Source organism: Lissotriton vulgaris, chromosome 7, assembly GCF_964263255.1.
Source record: "Lissotriton vulgaris chromosome 7, aLisVul1.2, whole genome shotgun sequence".
Lineage (NCBI taxonomy): Eukaryota > Metazoa > Chordata > Amphibia > Caudata > Salamandridae > Lissotriton > Lissotriton vulgaris.
In genome coordinates, this window is record NC_141695.1 from 249,707,936 (window position 1) to 249,728,128 (window position 20,193).

At 46.4% G+C, this 20,193-nt stretch overlaps 1 protein-coding gene across 1 annotated transcript in view; it reads right to left on the bottom strand.

The window, feature by feature from the left end:
- LOC147701312 (putative methyltransferase DDB_G0268948) overlaps positions 1-20,193 on the bottom strand; it is a 169,438-nt gene that overhangs the window by 82,633 nt on the left and 66,612 nt on the right. Inside the window, exon 2 of the mRNA XM_086928623.1 lies at positions 8,701-8,861. Coding sequence (XP_086784749.1) covers positions 8,701-8,861 — 161 coding nt within the window. The remainder of the gene's footprint in view (positions 1-8,700; positions 8,862-20,193) is intronic.

Genomic DNA, 20,193 nt, shown 5'->3' on the forward strand with positions numbered 1-20,193 from the left:
TTGAGTCCCTGTACTTATAATCAAAATTGTCTTTGTTCATTGGGTGACTTCAAAGGAACCCTTAGAAGTTCCCAACAATCCCTTTCAACCCGGCCCCGGCTTCAGACATCAGTAGGGAGTGATTCAGACCTTTGTGTGGACACAACCTATACCATTGTAAAGTGCAAACAACCACTCCTTCTCCCAGCCCATAAAGACCATCGTTATTTCCCCGGATTTGCAGATTGAGACAAACTACGCTGCTCTCTGCTCAAAGATTGTCTCGGTTTTGGACTCCACTGCTCCTTTAAAACTTCATGGGAGCAGGGGGAGACCTTCATCTCCCTTGTTCACGACTGCCTAGAAAACCTGAGGCTGGATTGCAGGCAAGCGGAGAGGAAGTGGAGACAGGCATATTTGGATAGGGATAGGCTGGCATGGAAAATAAAGCGGACAGAATATAAGAAAGAGATCCATAGAGCTAAAGCATCGTATTACTCCAACAAGATTACTGATGCCCCGAATAGCTCCCGCAGTATTTTTTATATTTTGAATATCCTTATCAGCCCGGACTGTGTTAAGAATGAGATCCCGCCTCTCAGGAACTGTGTGAGAATCTAGCTGGGTTCTTCCAGGATAAAATTAATAAGATCATTGAAGACTTGTGGGTGGATAGGCAACAATCTAGAGTTAACACCCCAGACTCCTCGGTATTGGTTGAGTGTGATAGACCTCTGAAGCAGGGCTAAGTCACCTCTCCTTCCCATCATTACAATCTTGGAGCGGCCCGCGAACAGGGAGGAGTTCAGTCCCGCCGCTGACTGCAGATGAGTTTAGGGGAGTGGCCTCTGTCATTACATCTGGGTCTCCTCTTGATCCGCTCCCATTGAAAATTTGGAAGGAGTTTGAGGTTGAGCTTTTTCCCACGCTCTTGTGGCTTGTTTGTAACCAGTCGCTCTCCACTGGAGTGGTTCCTTCGCAATGGAAGAGGGCGGTGGTGACTCCTATACTGAAAAAGCCCACCCTTGACCCCAAGTGCTTGAAGAACTTTAGACCCATCTCGCTTCTACCTTATCCAGCTAAAATTGTAGAGCGGGTGGTGGCAGGCATTCTTTCTAAAAATGTTTATTTATATGATGAGAGGAGCACTCACTTTGATATTATTCTTACTTATCTCTTATTTTTTACTGTTTATAAATTTAAACTCAAGCGTGCAGCTGAGGTAGCACGTCTGCCCTAAAACGTGCCTAACATTAGACAGCCTTATCTTAAGTGTATGCAACACTTAACCTTAGCGCACTGTTGCTGTATAGCGGAACCCGCTAAAAATTATATAGACACTCTTAAATGCGTTTTCAACAAAAGTTTTTAGTATTTTTACAACTGAATATTTTCAGAGCTTTATAAACACAATCCAATTTTGTTATTTGTTCAACACAAACAATGTTAACAAAAAAACATTTCAAAAACTTCAATGTCAGTTTCTTGAAACTTTTTACATTTCCTCTGTATATGCCCAATGCATTTCGAGCTGTATGCAGCTCTTCGTCGGGGGCCTGTAAAGATGAGATATAAAATACAATACAATCACTCCAAAATCTTCTGGTACATGGCGTTTCAATATGTTGAGGCACTCAAAATGATTTATAGAGAAAGCGGTAATGATACTACCAGATGAAACCATCACCAACACCTTAGTGCATGTGAAAATACAACACCAAAATGAACTTACTACATTCACGCTCCTCAGGAGCTTAATCCTTCTGCAAAAACAAAACATACAAACAAACCGATTTACCTGGCCTTATAACGGGGATTATTTCTCACCCAACCATGAACCCGCTGTGCTAAAAACTTTCTTACCTTGAACACCAACCAGTATTCAAGCAACAGTATCGTGTACCCTGCTGTTCGCTGTTCTGCCTAAAAGTAACACAGAAACCATGCCTTGTCAGCCGGGATAAATAACCCTGACAAAATTTTTTTAAACCTGACGAAAACTATAAACACCGCTGCTGGGCGCAGCACGCTCACCTTATTCTTCCAACTCAGCGTCCACAACGACCAACTCTCTATGACTCTCACGATCGTAACTCTATGGGAACAGTGGATGCGAGGTGAATCGCCTCGCCTGGTTCTATAAACAAATGTTCGCTGGACCTGATCCTTTTATTGATTGAAGAGTTGGCAAAAGTTATCCAAGAACTTTCAAGTGAAATTGACGAAATAAAACACAATCTAGAGTCTCGGATGGATAAAACTGACTGGGATAAATCGCTGGAGGATTTAAATTCCAACCTAGAGAGATACCAAAAGGAGCTCCAAGAGGGTAAACTGAGGAAGTTCAAACGTGACACTTTGGACTATAAATTAAATGAAGTGTACACGTGGGCTGAAGTCTACGCCCAACGCAGAACATTCCAGAAGAAAAAGACAGTGGTAACCTCAGAAGAGAGCTTAGTATCCGACAGTGAATTGAGCACAAATAGACCGGCAGCCCAAACTCAAATGACAGAAACAAGCTCTGGTCATACGTCAACTGACACTATTAAAACCACCACTACAAGCCAGCCTTTTTTAGCCCAGGGAGGGGATGCAAGCCAACCACCAGGGAAACAACAGAAAAAACAATCAAAACAAGGAGAGGAGGTAGAAGGAGTCCGAACAAGAAGCACGAGGTAAATCTGGTTCTAAATATTTCAAAAACGGAATTGACCAATGATGAAATGAGAGTGATGAACAAAGGTTTAGGATTTGTTCCAACGTATGACACCAACAAATTGGAAAATGAAGTTGTGTTCTACAAATTCATGAGGGTTCTCAAACTTAGACATTTTTTCACGAATGTGGTACCAGAACAAACCGCCAAAGAAGAACCAGAATTCCTTGAGTTTAAACCAAAATCCAAATTTCAAGCCCCAGTATCTCACAAGATTTTGGATGCTTTTGAAAACTCAGTCCTCAACGAAATGGAGAGTTTGAACCTGAAGAAGTCTAAAAGGAAAAATGTTTCTATCTATGACAGATCCATCATAAAGGGTCTTCAGGAAAATCAAAATATCCACATACAAAAAGCGGACAAAGGAGGTGCCATAGTTATTATGGATAAATCAATGTACCACCGGAAAGTGAATGAACACGTAGAGGATACCATGACGTATCTAAAACTGGAGAGAGATCCTACAGACGAATTACAACTAACTCTCAATGAAATCCTGAGTAAAGCTTTTGATCTAGGCCATATAACTACCACGACTAAACAATTTCTTACAGTATCTAATCCAAGGAGACCATCCCTCTATATGCTCCCGAAGGTGCATAAGAATCTCTTAGATCCCCCCATGCGTCCCATTGTGACCGGGTGTGGCACCATTTTTGAACCACTCGGTCAGTATATAGACACATTTTTGCAACCATTCGTCCAACAATGGCCATCTTATACCAAAGACACCAATGATTTTTTTTTGACGTTGAAAAATGTTACCATGACAAGTCCCACATTATTGTGTACTATTGACGTCAAGTCATTGTACACTTCTATTCCCCACCTGGCTGGACTGGAAGCCGTGGAATGGGCTTTGCTACAACAAATTCCGGTAAGAGCCAATAAAGTGTTTATTTTAGAACTTTTACACTTTTGTTTACACCACAGTTATTTTCAATGGTCTTCTGAGTTCTTTCTCCAACAGCATGGAACATCCATGGGATTTGCCGGGGCCCCGGCATATGCCAATACTTTTATGGCGAAATTTGAGGCAGATCACATTTACAACAATAATACCATGGAATGATCACACAACTCTGTACAGGAGGTTTATTGACGATATTTTTCTGATATGGTCAGGAACCAGACAAAGTTTGGAATTGGAAATTGAAAGGTTAAATCATTGTTCGGAGCTTATTGAATTCACTTATGCTATAAGTGAAAAAGAACTCCCTTTCCTGGACGTTCTAGTTAATATTGATGACCTACAAATTCACACTACCATATACAGGAAACAGACGGATGTCAATAATTCACTACTGTATCAAAGTTTCCACACTCAACATCTCAAAAATAATCTCCCGGTATCTCAATACATGAGAATCAAGAGGATCTGCTCTCAGGAGGATGAATATAAAAAGAACCTAGACTTGCAACACCAACGCTATAAAGACAGAGGATACCCTGAGGAGGTGTTGAAGAAAGCTAAAGATCGCATTGAAACTTACAGCAGAGAAAACTTGCTGATTCAAAAACCCAAAAAACTTCAGGACAGACAAGTGTTTGTATCTAAATTTTCAACCACATCTAAGAAGCTGAAAACAATAATATATAAACACTGGGATCTCTTAAAAAATGAAGTGGATTTCAACTGGATATTTAACAACAAGCCCATCTTTGCCTACAAACGATCAAAAAACTTAAAAGAACTTTTAATGCCCCCCACCAGGGCGATAGAAGAAACAAACAGAGGCATGAAGAAATGTCAAAAGTGTGTACATTGCTCTAATGTGATTGTAGGCAAATCGTTACATCATCCGCAAACTGGCAGAGAGATAAAGTTACATTATAATGGTGACTGCAATTCAAAAAACTTGATTTATTACATCAAATGTCCTTGTGGAAAAATTTACACGGGCAAAACGGAAAGAAAACTGAAAACGAGGATCTCAGAACACAAAAGTACGATCAGAAACAAAAACACTAAAAGCAACTTAGCCAAACATTGGAATGACAATAATCACAGCATAGCCCAGATAAGGTTTTCCATTGTAGAGGTTGTTAAAACTCATGAGGGGGTTGATCTCACCAGATCCCTCCTCCAGAGAGAAATTCACTGGATCAAATTTCTAGCGTCACAAGGACCGAAGGGTCTTAATGAAAAAGTTGACTTTTCATGTTTTTTATGATTCCCCTTGACTCTGTTTCTGCATTTGTGTATGATACCTGTAACTTGCATTGAAATATTGTATGTGTAGAGAACATTATTCCATCTTTGGCACTATCACTGCATACTTTGTGCTTTTTCTCAAACCCTTTTCACATTTTTCCTTTTCACTACCACTTTTTTGTCGTTATTTTGCCATTACAAGATGGCGCTGGTTAGCAGTACTAGGTTAGATTCACCAGTCCGTTTTCTATGTAGATTGACAGCTCTCCGTGTATAGAACCAGGCGAGGCGATTCACCTCGCATCCACTGTTCCCATAGAGTTACGATCGTGAGAGTCATAGAGAGTTGGTCGTTGTGGACGCTGAGTTGGAAGAATAAGGTGAGCGTGCTGCGCCCAGCAGCGGTGTTTATAGTTTTCGTCAGGTTTAAAAAAATTTTGTCAGGGTTATTTATCCCGGCTGACAAGGCATGGTTTCTGTGTTACTTTTAGGCAGAACAGCGAACAGCAGGGTACACGATACTGTTGCTTGAATACTGGTTGGTGTTCAAGGTAAGAAAGTTTTTAGCACAGCGGGTTCATGGTTGGGTGAGAAATAATCCCCGTTATAAGGCCAGGTAAATCGGTTTGTTTGTATGTTTTGTTTTTGCAGAAGGATTAAGCTCCTGAGGAGCGTGAATGTAGTAAGTTCATTTTGGTGTTGTATTTTCACATGCACTAAGGTGTTGGTGATGGTTTCATCTGGTAGTATCATTACCGCTTTCTCTATAAATCATTTTGAGTGCCTCAACATATTGAAACGCCATGTACCAGAAGATTTTGGAGTGATTGTATTGTATTTTATATCTCATCTTTACAGGCCCCCGACGAAGAGCTGCATACAGCTCGAAATGCATTGGGCATATACAGAGGAAATGTAAAAAGTTTCAAGAAACTGACATTGAAGTTTTTGAAATGTTTTTTTGTTAACATTGTTTGTGTTGAACAAATAACAAAATTGGATTGTGTTTATAAAGCTCTGAAAATATTCAGTTGTAAAAATACTAAAAACTTTTGTTGAAAACGCATTTAAGAGTGTCTATATAATTTTTAGCGGGTTCCGCTATACAGCAACAGTGCGCTAAGGTTAAGTGTTGCATACACTTAAGATAAGGCAGGCATTCTTTCTAGACATCTCGAGCAATACAAGCTCCTGGAGGAAGTGCAGTTTGGCTATTGACCAGCCCATGGTACTGAGACGGCCTTGGTGACCATGTTGGATGAGCTTCGCTGGCAAGCAGACAGGGGTCAGGCAGGTGTGTTGATCCTGCTTGACCTGTCTGCCGCCTTCAATATGGTGAACCATGCCGTCCTGCTGGACAGGCTGAGAGAGGTGGGGGTTGCTGGTAGGGCCCTGGGGTGGTTTGAGTCCTTCCACCAGAACAGAGAACAAGCGGTGGCCCTCCCTCCCTTCCAATCCACTTTCTCTACCATCTTGCACGGCTCAGCAGTAAGTCCGGTGCTGTTTAATATCTATATGAGGCCCTTAGTTGCAATCATCAAGAAATATAACATCAAAATTGCCAACTATGCTGATGATACGCAGCTGATTCTTTCCCTGGAGGGATAACTCAACCTCCTTGGAAGAATTTCATAACTGTCTGCGAGATACGGCGGGGTGGCTGAAGGCTAATTCACTGCAATTCAATGCGGAGAAAACGGAGGTGCTATACTCCCCTAGGCCTAGGATGCAAACTCTCCTACCCTGTAAATTTTGGCCTGGGGATTTTTCTTCAGCGGTACAGCCAGTGAAGGTAGTGCGTAACATAGGTGTTATGTTTAACAATGAGCTTTCCTTGGAGGCGCAGGTATCGAAACTAGTAGCTGGCTGTCTAGCTGCCATCAGACTTCTGAGAAATATCCTTCCTCTACTACTGCCTCCTGAGGTGGTACGTTGCACTGTGCTCAGCAGGTTAAATTAATGTAACTCCTTGTTGCTGGATTCTCCAAGCTATCTTATGGATAGACTCCAGAGAATCCAGTCTGCGGTGGCTAAACTAGCCCTGGGGTGGCCGACGAGAGCTTCTTCCTCTAAGGCCTTGGCCCACCTACACTGGCTCCCGGTGAAACAGAGGGTACAATTTAAGTCTCTCTGTCTGACCTTTAAGGCCCTGCATGGTTTAGGTCCTGTTGGCCTACAAAGGAAATTTAGGTTGTATGCTCCAGCCCGCAGCCTACAATCCTCCTCTGCTAGGTTGGTGACAATACCTCGGTTTAAGAAAACCAAAGCAGGAGGAAGATCGTTTGGCGTAGCCGCAGCGAAACTGTGGCATGCCCTCCCGTCTGAGCTTAAACACATTTCCGATCTCCTCCTGTTTAGGAGGAGATTGAAAACACTACTCTTCCCGAAATTCTAGTCAGCCACCGGCTGCTTTTGCTGTTATGAGTCTGCCAGCTCCAGGATGCCTTTTTTAGGTGATAGATGCGCTTTACAAATGCAATAAATAAATAAATAATATGCAGAAGAATGCAGATGTAATCACTGTCACACCCAGCTCTTCCTGGGTTGTAGCTGTCTGGAAAGTATGCCACAAGTGTAGCTGTCACCCATTCCTAAACATGTATTGGAGGCAGGCTACAAAGAACAGTGTCATAAGCACAGCGAAATCTGAACTTTCTAACAGTGTCATTTCTAAACTAGCAATGTAAAATCCAACAACGCAAGTAAGTAGTATTTATCATCATCATTCTGAACATAGCAAAGATGGCAATTCCACTCCTCTCAGATCATGAATTTCCACATAAGTATATATATAAGAGAGGTCCCTTGCTGCACTGCCCTATGCTAAAATGGCATAAATAGTGTCTTCAGCTCTTTGAGACCAAGAAGTGCATCTTGTAAACCAGGGCACGTATGTCTTCATCACATTGCTCATTCGTCAATAACCTTATGAGCACAGTGCACCTGTCCATAGCATACATGCATGCAATATTGTAATACATCTCTCTTAATGGCAGACTCTTAATTGATCATTAGAATATGAATGGACTCAACAGGAAGGGGAAAGCTCAAATATAATGTTACATCTCTCTAAATTATCCCCGGAATCACCAAATTAATTGTCATATATTCTACTGTAAATTTGCTTATGATATGTACTAGAGTCACTTCTGATTAAGGCTTCTACTATACTATAAGAGGCCAGTTAACCTTTTTGTGTTCTCATTTTGGGAAAATAGTGAGGCTGAACCAAGGAAATACCTATTGTGGCATCTGGACCATTTCCTCACTTGGCAGAGGGTAAGTGGCATGTCTGTATAGCCTGATGTCTCAACTAATATCTTGAGCAAAGGCTGAGCTGGTCTCATTGCTGCATCTGCCTCGCTACTGCCTCGATAATAGATTGGTACGCAGAGAGAACCTATTAGTCAATGTATGCAGACACTTCACCGTAAAATAAACTGTGTGCGCTAACATATTCAGTTATCTAACTTTACTTGGAGGAATATTGATGTCCTGCTCTATTTAACACACCATCATGTCCCATCAATTTGAAGGCTCACCAGCCATCGCTGAGAATGTAAATTCTTGAGGAAACATTTGCCCCCCATTCCAGCAAAAAACTATATTTTTTAAATGGGGTTAATGCACTGTGGAAAATGTTCCAATTTGTTAATTCTGCAAAATACTGCTTTACACTCCCTTTCATGGTACATACCATTCTCTAAAACCATCATTAATGTAATAAAGTGTATGGCAAAGAAGTGATCCGAATTGAACTATATCAAGGTAATCATGGTACAGCATGGATGAGATGAGATTTTTCACTTTCTATTGGAACCCTTGTAAATGACTCATGTTAACTTACTGATAGAACACATTTGGGGGTGAAGCAACACTCTCGGCCACTTGAATCTGAGCCTCGCTGATGTCAATACCAATCACCTTCTGGAAATCAGCTGCCATTGCCTGTGTGCTTTGTCCATTGCCACAGCCAACATCCACCATCAACCCAAAGGGTCTGCTTTTCTGGAAACAAAACAAAAGCAGGGTTGAGATGAGAATTTCATAAATAAATTATTTCCAAGCTACATATACATATTTAAGTCCCACTGATGAGGGTGGTAAGTTCTACTCAGTGCAATCCTCCCTTTTAAACTTCACTAAGAAAGTAAGTTCAGACGGGTTTCAAAAACTTATCTTGCATCATCCCATGGACCTATGCATCAATATGAGTCATCTCTAATTTCTGAGATGTGCCTGATATGCCACAATGTACATTGACGAGAAACTGCATTGCAAATGGCAGGGATCATTTATTATAGTAAAAAATCACCCTTAATGGGCTTCAGTAGGAGAGAGAAACAATTAACAGTCTATAAAGTTTATGAGGGGAATAAGGCTGAAAGCTGCTCTCCACAGCTACCACTTAGCTTTCTATGGTTGTCTATGACTACTAAAATCACCATAAGGGTTGTCTAGATTATTGCAAGGTGATTCACTGAAATAAGTGTGCGCCATTTACTAAGCCAGCCTCCTAAACCCCTCTTTATTGGTGGCTGTAGACTGAATTCTTGAAAGATGAGAAAAGCAACAAATAAAATGGCAACATTTCCCAAAGACCACGGCCTGCTCTTAAAAAATAAATTAGCAAACATTCACAGAGGGGAAGGGGTCTCCAAGGGATCCTTTCCCATTTGCTAATGAGTTACCACCTACTTGAAGTATGTGGTAAAATGCGAATGTTTTGCGACCGCATTTATGGTCATAAAACATTCATACATACTGATGCTTTTCGGTATTAGAAAGGGATGCCCTAAACACGCCCCTTCCAAAATCCTGAATCGCAAACCCAAATTGCGATTTGGTAACAGGCTACCGAATCGTAAGTGAGGTTTGATACATTTGAAAAGCATTTTTTCTGTTCACAAACGGGCTGATTATGTGAATAGGCCCGTTTGCAAGCTACAAAAAGGTACATACACCTCGCCCTAAATCCCTGAATCCTTGAATGACTGTCAGCAACATCTATCTCATGTAGTTGGCAGCCAATCAGACCAACAGCGCCCGTCCCTGAGTAAATACGGCTAATTATCTGACCTTTAACTGGTTTCTCCGGCCATCATGAAGCACTGGAATTTGCCACGTACCGATTGAGTCATGGGACCGTTGTTTTTGTTGCGCGGCTCCAGCTCTCAGTCCGACGACGTATGCTGCAGCCCGGCGAAGCTGTTGCTGCAACAACGCCTGAGGGGCCTTGTGCCAAATCTGGAGGCTCCATCCAAGACCAAAGTACTGCAACTGAGAGGCGAGATCCTGTGGCTGTGTGAGAGGGCTGGGAACTGTCTGCACACTAAGAGGTGGCCCGCAGCGGGAGCTGTGCTGTGTGGTGTCCGGCTGCATCCAGAGAAGCTCCGCCACTTTCCTTGCTGCAGAACGGGCCTCGAGGCTCACCCTGCGGGGCGCAAATGGTGCAATGCTCACATGCGCGCCGAGGGTTGAGTCACTGAGCAGTGAAAGTGCTCACACAACCGGAAAAGATACAGGGGCCACCAGCATAGCTTCTCCAGGTGGTGTGACCCCGACTTCTACGGTCTTGATCCTGCAGCGTGGTGGTTCATGGCTGACATTGAAACGGCTGGAACAGGCCATACTTCCTGTGCACAGCTTGGGGCAAGTAGGTGAGAAAGCACACGCCCCTGCTGTCCCTCATTGCCTGGGCTTGCCTGGTTACTCGCAGCCCTTGCCCGCAGAAGCGGGGGGGCATAGAGATGATCAGTACTGGAGGCGGCGAGCATGGGGGGACCCCCTGAGAAGGCACAACGCACTGCAGAGAGGCCTCGCGGCCGGATTAAGCTCTGAGCACCTGCAGGGAACTTACACTAGCGATATTGCGAGCTTTGGCCCTGGCGCTACCATACATTCCTTGGGCTTACAGTGCCCAGTCCACCGTGCACTGTGGGGGTGCTCTTTTGTGGTCTGGCAGATGACTTGCCGCCTTGCCACTGGGGGCCTCCTTTCACGACCTGACAACTTTGCTTGTTCCTGGATGGCCGCAGGCCCGCATCGTTATCTATAGCCTCTAAGAAGGAGCTCCTCTGATGTTTGGCGGTGCTCGTTGGGGGCGCTGATCAGGTCCCCTCCCTTTTCCCATTGTCATGTTTGGTTCAAGAGGGATGGGCCATGGATAGAGGTCGTGGCCCGAATTTGGCGGTCCAGGCCAAGCTGAGTAAATTCGCATGGGACAGGGTCCCTGGGGCGGATCCGGAGGCGGATGCGGCCGCAGGGGAGCGGACGTGACCCGGTGGAGAGGTGAAAGAACTTATGTTACAGGACATTCTCACTTCCATCACGTCTGTCTGTACCTCGTTGGAGTCACGGATTGATTCGGTATCTTCTCAAGTCTCCCTCATAAGGGTGGATATGCTCTCCATGAACACCCTACTGAAGGATGTGGAAATTAAAGTGAGCTCCCTAGTTGAGGACACCTCTGACCTACAGAGCAAGATGGACTACCTGCGGACCCACACTGACAACCTAGAGGCGCAGCTGGACAACTACGAGGGACGCTCTCAATGCAATATCGTCCGCATCCTTGGAGTCTCGAACAGGGCTGAGGGGCCAGACCTTTTCGTGGAGGAACTGATCACTACCCACCTCAAACCAGGCGGCCTCTCCAACTTCTTTTCTGTAGAAAGGGCGCTCAAGGTGCCTGGTGGTAGGCCTGAACCAGGTGCCTCTCTGCGCCCTTTGCTGGCTAGGATCTTTAACTTCAGCACCCCCATTACACTTCTAAAATAGCAGGATCACCTTCACCTTTTTTTGGGACTTCACCTTTAAAGTGCAAAGACAGCGCCACAGCTTCCTCGACGTCAAAAAAGCCCTTTGTGAAAAGGATTTGAAATATGCCTTGCTTTTTCCAGCCAAGTTAAGGGTAGAATCGAATGGGAAAGCCAGGTTCTTCACCCCCCCAAGGAGGACTGGAACTGGTTGTATGGTTGGCGCACTGTGGGCCGAAAGGGCAATTCTGCCCGAGGTGCGAAGGCCGATTAGGGCACTGATGGATCTGACGGCGGCTTGCAGCCTGGGGAACTGGTGGTGTCGTCTGAAGGGTCTCAGTGACTGGTCTGTATGTTATTCTCCATGAGGGCTTGGGAACTTTTCACTCATCGCAGAAACTGAGTTGAGGTCAGGACCCTCTCTGTGACTGAACTGCTCTCGATCCATGATTCCTGGATTTCATAGTGATAGGCATAACGTGTCTTGGAATTGATTGCTGCCTAAGAACATACTGGGTTTAAATGTATGATTACCAGTTCTCTATGTCTAGAGATGGGTGCCAGGTTGGTTACACGCAGCCACAAATTTGAGGATTATACAGGAGCTGAAGTTGCTGTTGTGGAATGTCAACGGCCTTGGGGATAATATCAAGCAAGGGGTAGTTCTCCAATTTTCAAAACGTCACTCCCCAGATATCGTTCTCCTACAGGAAACCCACCTGCTTGGGAATGCCTGCAAGGCCCTGTCAGGATGGGGTTCCCAGCTGGTGGCTGTTGGACTTGGCCTATGTTTCCAAAATTTTTCACCTTTCGCCCCCCTCTTTTAAGATGTCTCCCCCATGGTAAATATAGTTGTATAGGCCATGTGTGGTATGAGATGCCCTGTTTGATGTGGCAATGTAATGCAATGGTTTTTGCACTTGTAATAACCCATTGTAGAAATGCACCTCACTGAAATGTCGCATTTAAAATGGATACCATGGCTGTGCTTTGTGCCACCTGACTGCAGAGGGTTAGCGGTCTAGTTGTTCGGAACCCAGACACCCCAGCATTTGAAGGGAAAGCCTGGCACCCAGGGTGCTCTACTCCTCCCCCTGAGCCAGCTAGGACCAGTTTCCCTGAGAATTCAAGAAGGCTCTGGCACTGCCTATAAGGTGGGGTGAGGGGCATATAAATAAGGGGCATGTGCCACCATGTGCTGAGACAGAGCTGGGACAGGAACGTGAGGGACCTGCTGCCAGGGGATACCGCCGCTTGGGCCTGTGAGCTGGATCCTGCAACCATCCATCACCCCTATACTGTCCCCAGGCCTAGTGGAAGCCTCACTTCCGGAGTTCAGGCTGCTGTTCAGGAGGAGGGCCACGTTGCAGTGAAGTATGGTGTCAGCCTACCGCCCTATTTTGATGAAGCCCCCACTGGCTATTGACCTGGCCCAGTAGTGCCTACTGCTCTGTCCCCCGGGCCCTTGAAGAAGGAGGGCCCTCCTAGGTCTCTGAAGCTGCTGGGACCATGTGCCATGCAAGCTTTGCGCCCAGAAGCGCCTAGAAGGGAAGGAGCATCTTGGAACCCTCCCAAAAGGTGAGGAGTGTTACCCTGAGGCTGGCTGCTGGGACTGTCCACCCCCCTTTCGCTGTGTGCCTAGAAGCGCTGTGTGCCTGGAAGCGCTTGGTTCCTAGAAGCGCTGTGCTGCCTGCCAAGCGCTATAATATTGAAGCTGTGCCCCCAAAGTGCTGTAGTGCAGGAGTGCTGCTTGGCTTAAAGGAACTGATTATTCTACAGCGCCGAAGGAGCCCACCCCGAGTAACAGCGGCGCTTTCTAATCATGGTATGGAAACGGGTGCCCACCCCATGTAATGCCACCTTTTTGCCCCATTTGAAATTGGACGTGAGCCTACCCGGTATTGCGCCGCAAGGAGCAACTCACCTCTCACCGTCACAGCCCGACGCTCGCTGGGAGAGGTCCCTGCTGTGAGGGGCGTCATCGTGGCAGCCCCCGGGGCCAGGAGAGGGCCCCTGGAGTGAGGAGTGGGATGCGCTAGGCCCAGAAGCCGCCACCCGTGTCCTGTGGTTGGGGCGTAGGTGACGTCACCGGCTGCACCCCCTTGCCGGCCGCGCTGCAATTGGCGGCCGGCTGAGAGGCAGGCAAGAACCGGAAAAGAAGCCGACCCTAAGCCACGGGTCCCCGTGAGGGAGGGGGAACCCAGGTGAAGCCGCAGCAGTGGTGCTGGCCGCGATAGGCCGACGCGCATCGCGGTAGCAGGGAAGGCCACGCCAGGGCCTTGGCCGCATCATCAGCCGCGCCCCTCCCCAGTGCCACGCACCTGATTGCCCAGCGTCCTTGCCTAGGGGAAAGGAGAGCCTCCGATTGGCTCCTGAGGCCTGATGTTGGGGGAGCTGCAAAGAGATAGGCTTCGGCTGCTGCGCCCCCCAGGAGTTGCCCCGCGATTGGCCGCTGTGGCCGGGCCCCTCACCAGCCACCTCCTGATTAGTTCCCGAGCCGGGGAAGCTACATAAGGCCCGGGAACAGCCTGTCGTCTCACCGGAGGGCTCAGGGAGAGTGCGAGAGCCCCCACATCCACCGACAGCATGCCGCAAGAGAGGGGGAAGGCGCATCGAGGCACATTGTAGGTGCCTGCCCCACCTCTTACCTCATTGGGCAGGGAAAAGTGTCAAGAGGAGCAGCGGGACCCACTTGAGGGCACTACTGGTGCCCAGGAATGCAGTGCTGACATCTGCGGGACCCCGCAGGGAAGAGGAGCTTCCCGCAGCACCAGCCCAGCTATTACAGAGCCTGGGTGAGGAGCGCAGCCCACGAGGGAGCCCTGCAGCACCTACAGAGCCACACAGGAGTCCAGAGACCTCGCAGAGATCCTGGTGAGTGGGGCTCAACTGTGAGAGGGTTGGGGGTGTGTCGGGGCACAGGGTCGGTGCCCGCCCCCTCGACTAGGGTTCGGCTGCGACGGAGGTGGCGCTGCCCCTACCGGAAACTGTAGTTGGGCCCCATTGGCCCTGGTTGTATACAGGAGACCCATGGACTGGGTCGGAGACTGCTCCCATTAAACTGTTTTAGATCCCTGAGGTAGCCAGTAGCCCATGTGTTGCCCCTAAAGAATGTGGGCATAGATAATGGTGATGCCTACATGCTAATGTGCCTATGCCCAGTGACTCAGACTGAAGGTCCCACGTTGATATGGTTGTGCCTATAGGGAATTGTACGCCAAATGTGTTATTTGATGGTGTACTTACCTGCCCCAGGTTCCCAGGTTTATGTCTGGGGAGATATGTGCGGGTCTAGTGCTTACACTGACAAGGTGACCTTGAGCTCATGGTGAGGCTCCCTGTTGTGGGTATACTTCTGGCCATGCCCAGGTGCTCAGGTTGATGCCCCATTTTAACTGTGATTATGCCTGCCTAGGCCAGATGTTAGTATTGCGTGCCTATTATTCAGTTTTGCAGGAGGTGCTAATACAAGTCATGCTGTGTTTATGCCTAATGTTTTATTTTACGCTTACAGCCTACTGCTAAGGTGATGTCAAGGATTAATGCCTGTGTTTGCCCTGCAATATTGACCTGGTATTCATTGCCCTGGCGCCCGTTGGCACCCTATTTCGAATACTGTGCTTTACTGTGTTTTAACTTTGTAGGTTGGACCTAATACAAAAGTAATTCTTTTTCCAACCAGAAGCGGTGTCGTGTCTATTTTGTGGTGTGCCTGGTGTGTCGTCTGTGGGTACTGCGTGGAGGCTTCACACATGTCCTCTAGGATTGATGGGCCTGGTGAATGTGTGAAGGGGCATGCACCCGAGCAAACTACAGTACACATATCTCTCTGGCTCTCATGGCAGAATGTCTCATATAGATTATGTATTGACGCTAGCGCATCAACTCCATGTCAACATGGAATGTATGCGCTAGCACTGTTCAACACCTCGCTAGGGGCGATTTCTGCTCATTTACCCATTCAGTATTGCATAGAGATGGGTGAGTCCACAGTCGGATCTTTACTTTCAGGAAAATGAAGGGTCAGTTAACTCAATGGCTATGCTTTGGGAGGCCTACAAGGTCGTTATACAAAGGGTGATGTTGGCACAGATCGCCGGGCAGTGCAGGAAGATGGTGTCAGGCGGGAGGGAGAAATGTTAGACCTAAAGGACGGCATCCAGATGCAGCTGTAGTGTGTCAGAAACTGTATAAAAGTCAAGGAGTTCTCTAACCTAGCTGCGGAGGCTGCCAATACGTCCTACAGGGCCACGCTCAGCAGTATCTATGACGTGTGAAATAAGGCTGGTAAATTACTGTCTTGTCTGGATCACAGAGATAGGGCTCAGCAGGTCATGGTTGAGATAGAAACAGACTCATGTACTCACCTCACTGCACCACAATATATCGCGGACACCTTCGGCCATTACTACCAGTCTCTTTACACATCCCACATGTTGCATACAGAGGAAGAGGCTTCCTCACTTTTACGTGATATCTCGATGCCATTACTTACCGAGGAGGAGTGCTCCAACCTCGATCATGACATTATTGTCGCGGAGGTTGAAAACGCAATCCAAGACTTGCGTGGGGTAAAGCACCGGGCCCTAATGGTCTGCCCATTGAGTTATTTAAGCTCACGTCGAGCAAGACGGCACCCTGTCTCACCGAAATGTATAACAAAAGTAAAAAAGAGGGTATCCTTCCTCAGGTCAGCGGCTTGCCAATATTGTCATAATCCACAAAGTGAGTAAGCCAGCGAACAAGTGTTCATCTTATGTGCCTATCTCATTGCTTAACTGGGAAGTCAAAATTCTAGTGAAGGTTCTTTCCACTCGCCTGCTCAGTGTTCTTGCCCGCCTGGTCCATCAAGACCAACCAGGATGTATGCCTGCTAGGAATACCTCCCTCAACTTGTGCAGGCTCCACGGTGTACTGTGCGGGTCGATACGATTAGGTAAGACGCGGTCGTGGTATCCCTTGACGCTGCATCGCGTCCGACACCATCGAATTGCCCTACATGTTCGCAGTTCTTCGCAAACTTGGCTTTGGGCTCAAATTTATCCAATGGGTGCTGCAGTTATACCATCAACTGCTCACCCAAGAAGTTGTTAATAATAGGAAATCTCCCGTGTTTGTTCTCGGCAGGAGCACCAGACAGGCTTGCCCCCGTATCTCCGCTTCTTTTGGCCTTGGCCCTAGAGCCTTTGGGGATATGGGTTCGACCAGGACCCCATCAAAATGGGCCTTAAATGGACATCAGGTTGGAAGGACCACAAATCACTGTATGAGGATTATATATTGCTTTTCTTGGCCTCCCCGGCGTCATCCCTGAATGTGGTTCTAGACATATTCCATGTGTTTGGTACGTTTGCAGGGTATACAATAAACTGGTCAAAATCGGTGCTATATGTCCTTTATGGCAAATCACCTGCCCTACCTCTGGGGTGCCGATTGGCGACATCAGCTGATGGTTTTAAATATTTGGGGATCTGGAGCTCTTTAGATCTATCTAGATTTTACAATTGTAATCCCCTTCCGCCTCTAGTGCATCTTAAATTGGACGTCCAACACTGGAAATCACTCCTGTTGACCCTTTTGAGACGAGCAGCCCTATTCAAAATGATATCCATTGCCAGACTCTTATATGCACTACAGAACACCCCGCTTCCTGTCGCCGCCTCGTATTTCAAGTAAATCAACAGTATCGTTAGGACTTACTGTGGGAGGGTAAACCACCTCGTATTGCAACACAGAAAGCTCTCGCTAGGATGGTTTTAATGGGGCATCGGGCTTCCGGACATTAGGAGGTACTTTTGAGCATCACAACTCACTTCAATCAACCAATGCATGTACAGACCACAGAGAGACCCCGCTATTCAGATCAACAGGTGGCTCCTCCGGGGTGGTTACTTCAAGGGTGCGTTATATGTACGATCTTTGAAACCTGCTCTGACTGGGCCTACTGGACACGCAGTGCATGTGTGGAGGGTGGCTACTAGGAGTCTGGGCTGGGAAGGAAAACTCACACAGGCCACGATACTCTGGCACAGTGAGCAATTAGGTAATCTGATCCAATCAAAGGGCTTTGATAGGTGGGACCTCATAGGCATCTCCAAGGTGGGTGATTTATGGAAGTCGGATGATGTGGTCCCCTTTCCCCAGTTGCAGCAAGAATACGATCTGGCCCACTCTGAATATTTCAGATATCTCCAAATTAGTAATGCCTTGCTAGCTGTGCCTCCCAGGGGTAGTGAGCTCCCTGAATCCTCCCCACTTGAAGATAGGATCTTAGACTGTGACCTACCGGAGAGGGCCATCTCACTCATTTACAAACAACTCATCAACAACATGGCAGATCCCTTGACCTGCTTGAGAGCCAAATGAGACCACAACGTGGCTGGTCCAAAGGATGAGGAGTGGCAGACAGCAGTGGCCCCCGCTCGGGAGCTGAGCATCTCCTATCAGCTGCGCCTGGTGCAGCTAAAGCTTCTCCACACATTCTACTTGTCGGGCCCCTGATGGTTAGCATGGGTTACACGTCTGATGGTAGCTGTGTGCAACAATGTGTTCAGGAGGGGACTTTTATCCATGCACTCTGGGACTGTACAGTAATACAGAGCTACTGGGAGGGGTAGTGCGTCAGATGGAGGAAGCGTTGGGGCAGCAGATCCACTGTAATATAACATTGGATTTGTTGAATATATGGGATCCTACTGACTTGAAGTCCGGGGAACGAACATGGGTCACTTTGGGGATGATCGTTGCGAAAAGGAATCACACCTGATTGTGGTGGGCACAGAACCGGCAGAGTGTGGCTGATTGGGGCAAAGATATGGACTGGTGTATGGTTACGGAGAAGTCCATTTATAAAGCAAGGGTTTGCCCGATCAAATAGACACAATTATGGTGGCCTTGGAATGTCTACAGGGGAGAGATGAGTGAACCCCCAAGACCCAGAGAGGATGTTACTGGGGGACCTAGATTTGTACTTTTGAAACTGTCAATGTCACTTTATGCTACGTATATTTTAAATTACATTTGATGTGCAACATGTATTGCCATCTCGCATGTACGTGTCATTCCTCTTTCAGTAAAAAGAATTTAAAAAAAAATTGAAAACTGTTCCAAAAGATGATTTCTTCGCAAATAATTTTCCACTTGAATTTGTCTACATATATTTTTCCATTTTGCGTACATTGTACGTAAAATGGCGATATATTTGATGACTAAGGCAAGTGAATTCAAGTTATTTACACATGCTGGAGGAGTGTCAACCTTCCTGTGAGGATGTAAAAGGAGTAATATAAAAATTCACTTGAAAATAAAAAACTATTTATTTTTAATAATTTCCCAATTCTAATCCCTAACAAAAGCTGCTTTTCTATTACTAAATAAAACTATTATTAATTACAATTTATAAAAATCAAATTGCTAAATACATTTTTAAAACTATGATAAAAATATTAAAAGAACAAATCGTTAATTAACTTTTAGCAATTAATTACTTAATATACACAAAAACTTGTAAAATAAAAAAGATATATTTTAAATAACACCCTCAATGCAATCCCTTTACAAACCCAACAGCCTGCTACTACATTTGAAAGAACCAATTGTATGTAAAAGTAGTGACATTGCACTTTGCAAATTACAAGCTATACTACAAAACACAAGTACTATCATACTACTAATTCCTAATAAATCATGCAACAACTATCATATTAAGTATTTTCTTGAAATAATGTAATGACAATTATGCTAAATTAATTAAAAGAATGCTATGCTGAACAACTACATTAACCCCTTCGCTGCGGTGTTAATTTTTTCGCGGTGCAAGTGGGGGTCGGCGCGGTGCCGCGGTGCTCAGGACTGCTCCCGGCCATCATGAGTCATGGAAGTCATGTGCTCATAATGGTCAGGAGCTGTCCAAACTCTGCCCACTGATTAATTCACCTGCACAGGTGGGGAATTAATCGCACATGGGGGGGAGTGGCAACGTTCGGACGGCTCCCAGCCGTCATGAGCACATGACTACCGTGACTCATGACTGCCTGGAGCCGTCCTGAGCACGGAAGGAGTTAATCAGTATTACATACAACAGTTTTTATAAATATTATACATAGAAATATATAGCCTTGGGGGCATGGTCTGCAACCGACGAAGATGGGCACACACTGCGCGAGCTCTTCTAGCTGTCAGAGTGTGATCCTCTGTCATCCTCTGTCATCATCTGTGGGTCATTGCTTTGCCCACCAAGGAGACTTCTGGGGTGCACTGGAGTGCACAAAAACTGCCCGTTAATAGCTGGAGTTGGCAGCGGAGTTGCTCTGGACCCAGGGCGGGTTGCAGGTGCAGACCAAGATGGCGGCGGCCGTAGCTAAATCGTGAGTACAACGGAGGACAATAGTTACTTACCTCCCCTGTACTGTTGAGCGCAACTGGACTATTAGTGAGGGGACTGAGCTGAGCCACCAGTCGATGGTGTGGCACCGTAGGAGCATTGGGTGGAAGGCCTTTTGTCTGTGAGGTGGGGTTGGCCAAACTATTGCCAAGCTGCACTGGCATCCCTGTCATGATAAAAGGTGACTCGTGGGCTTGAG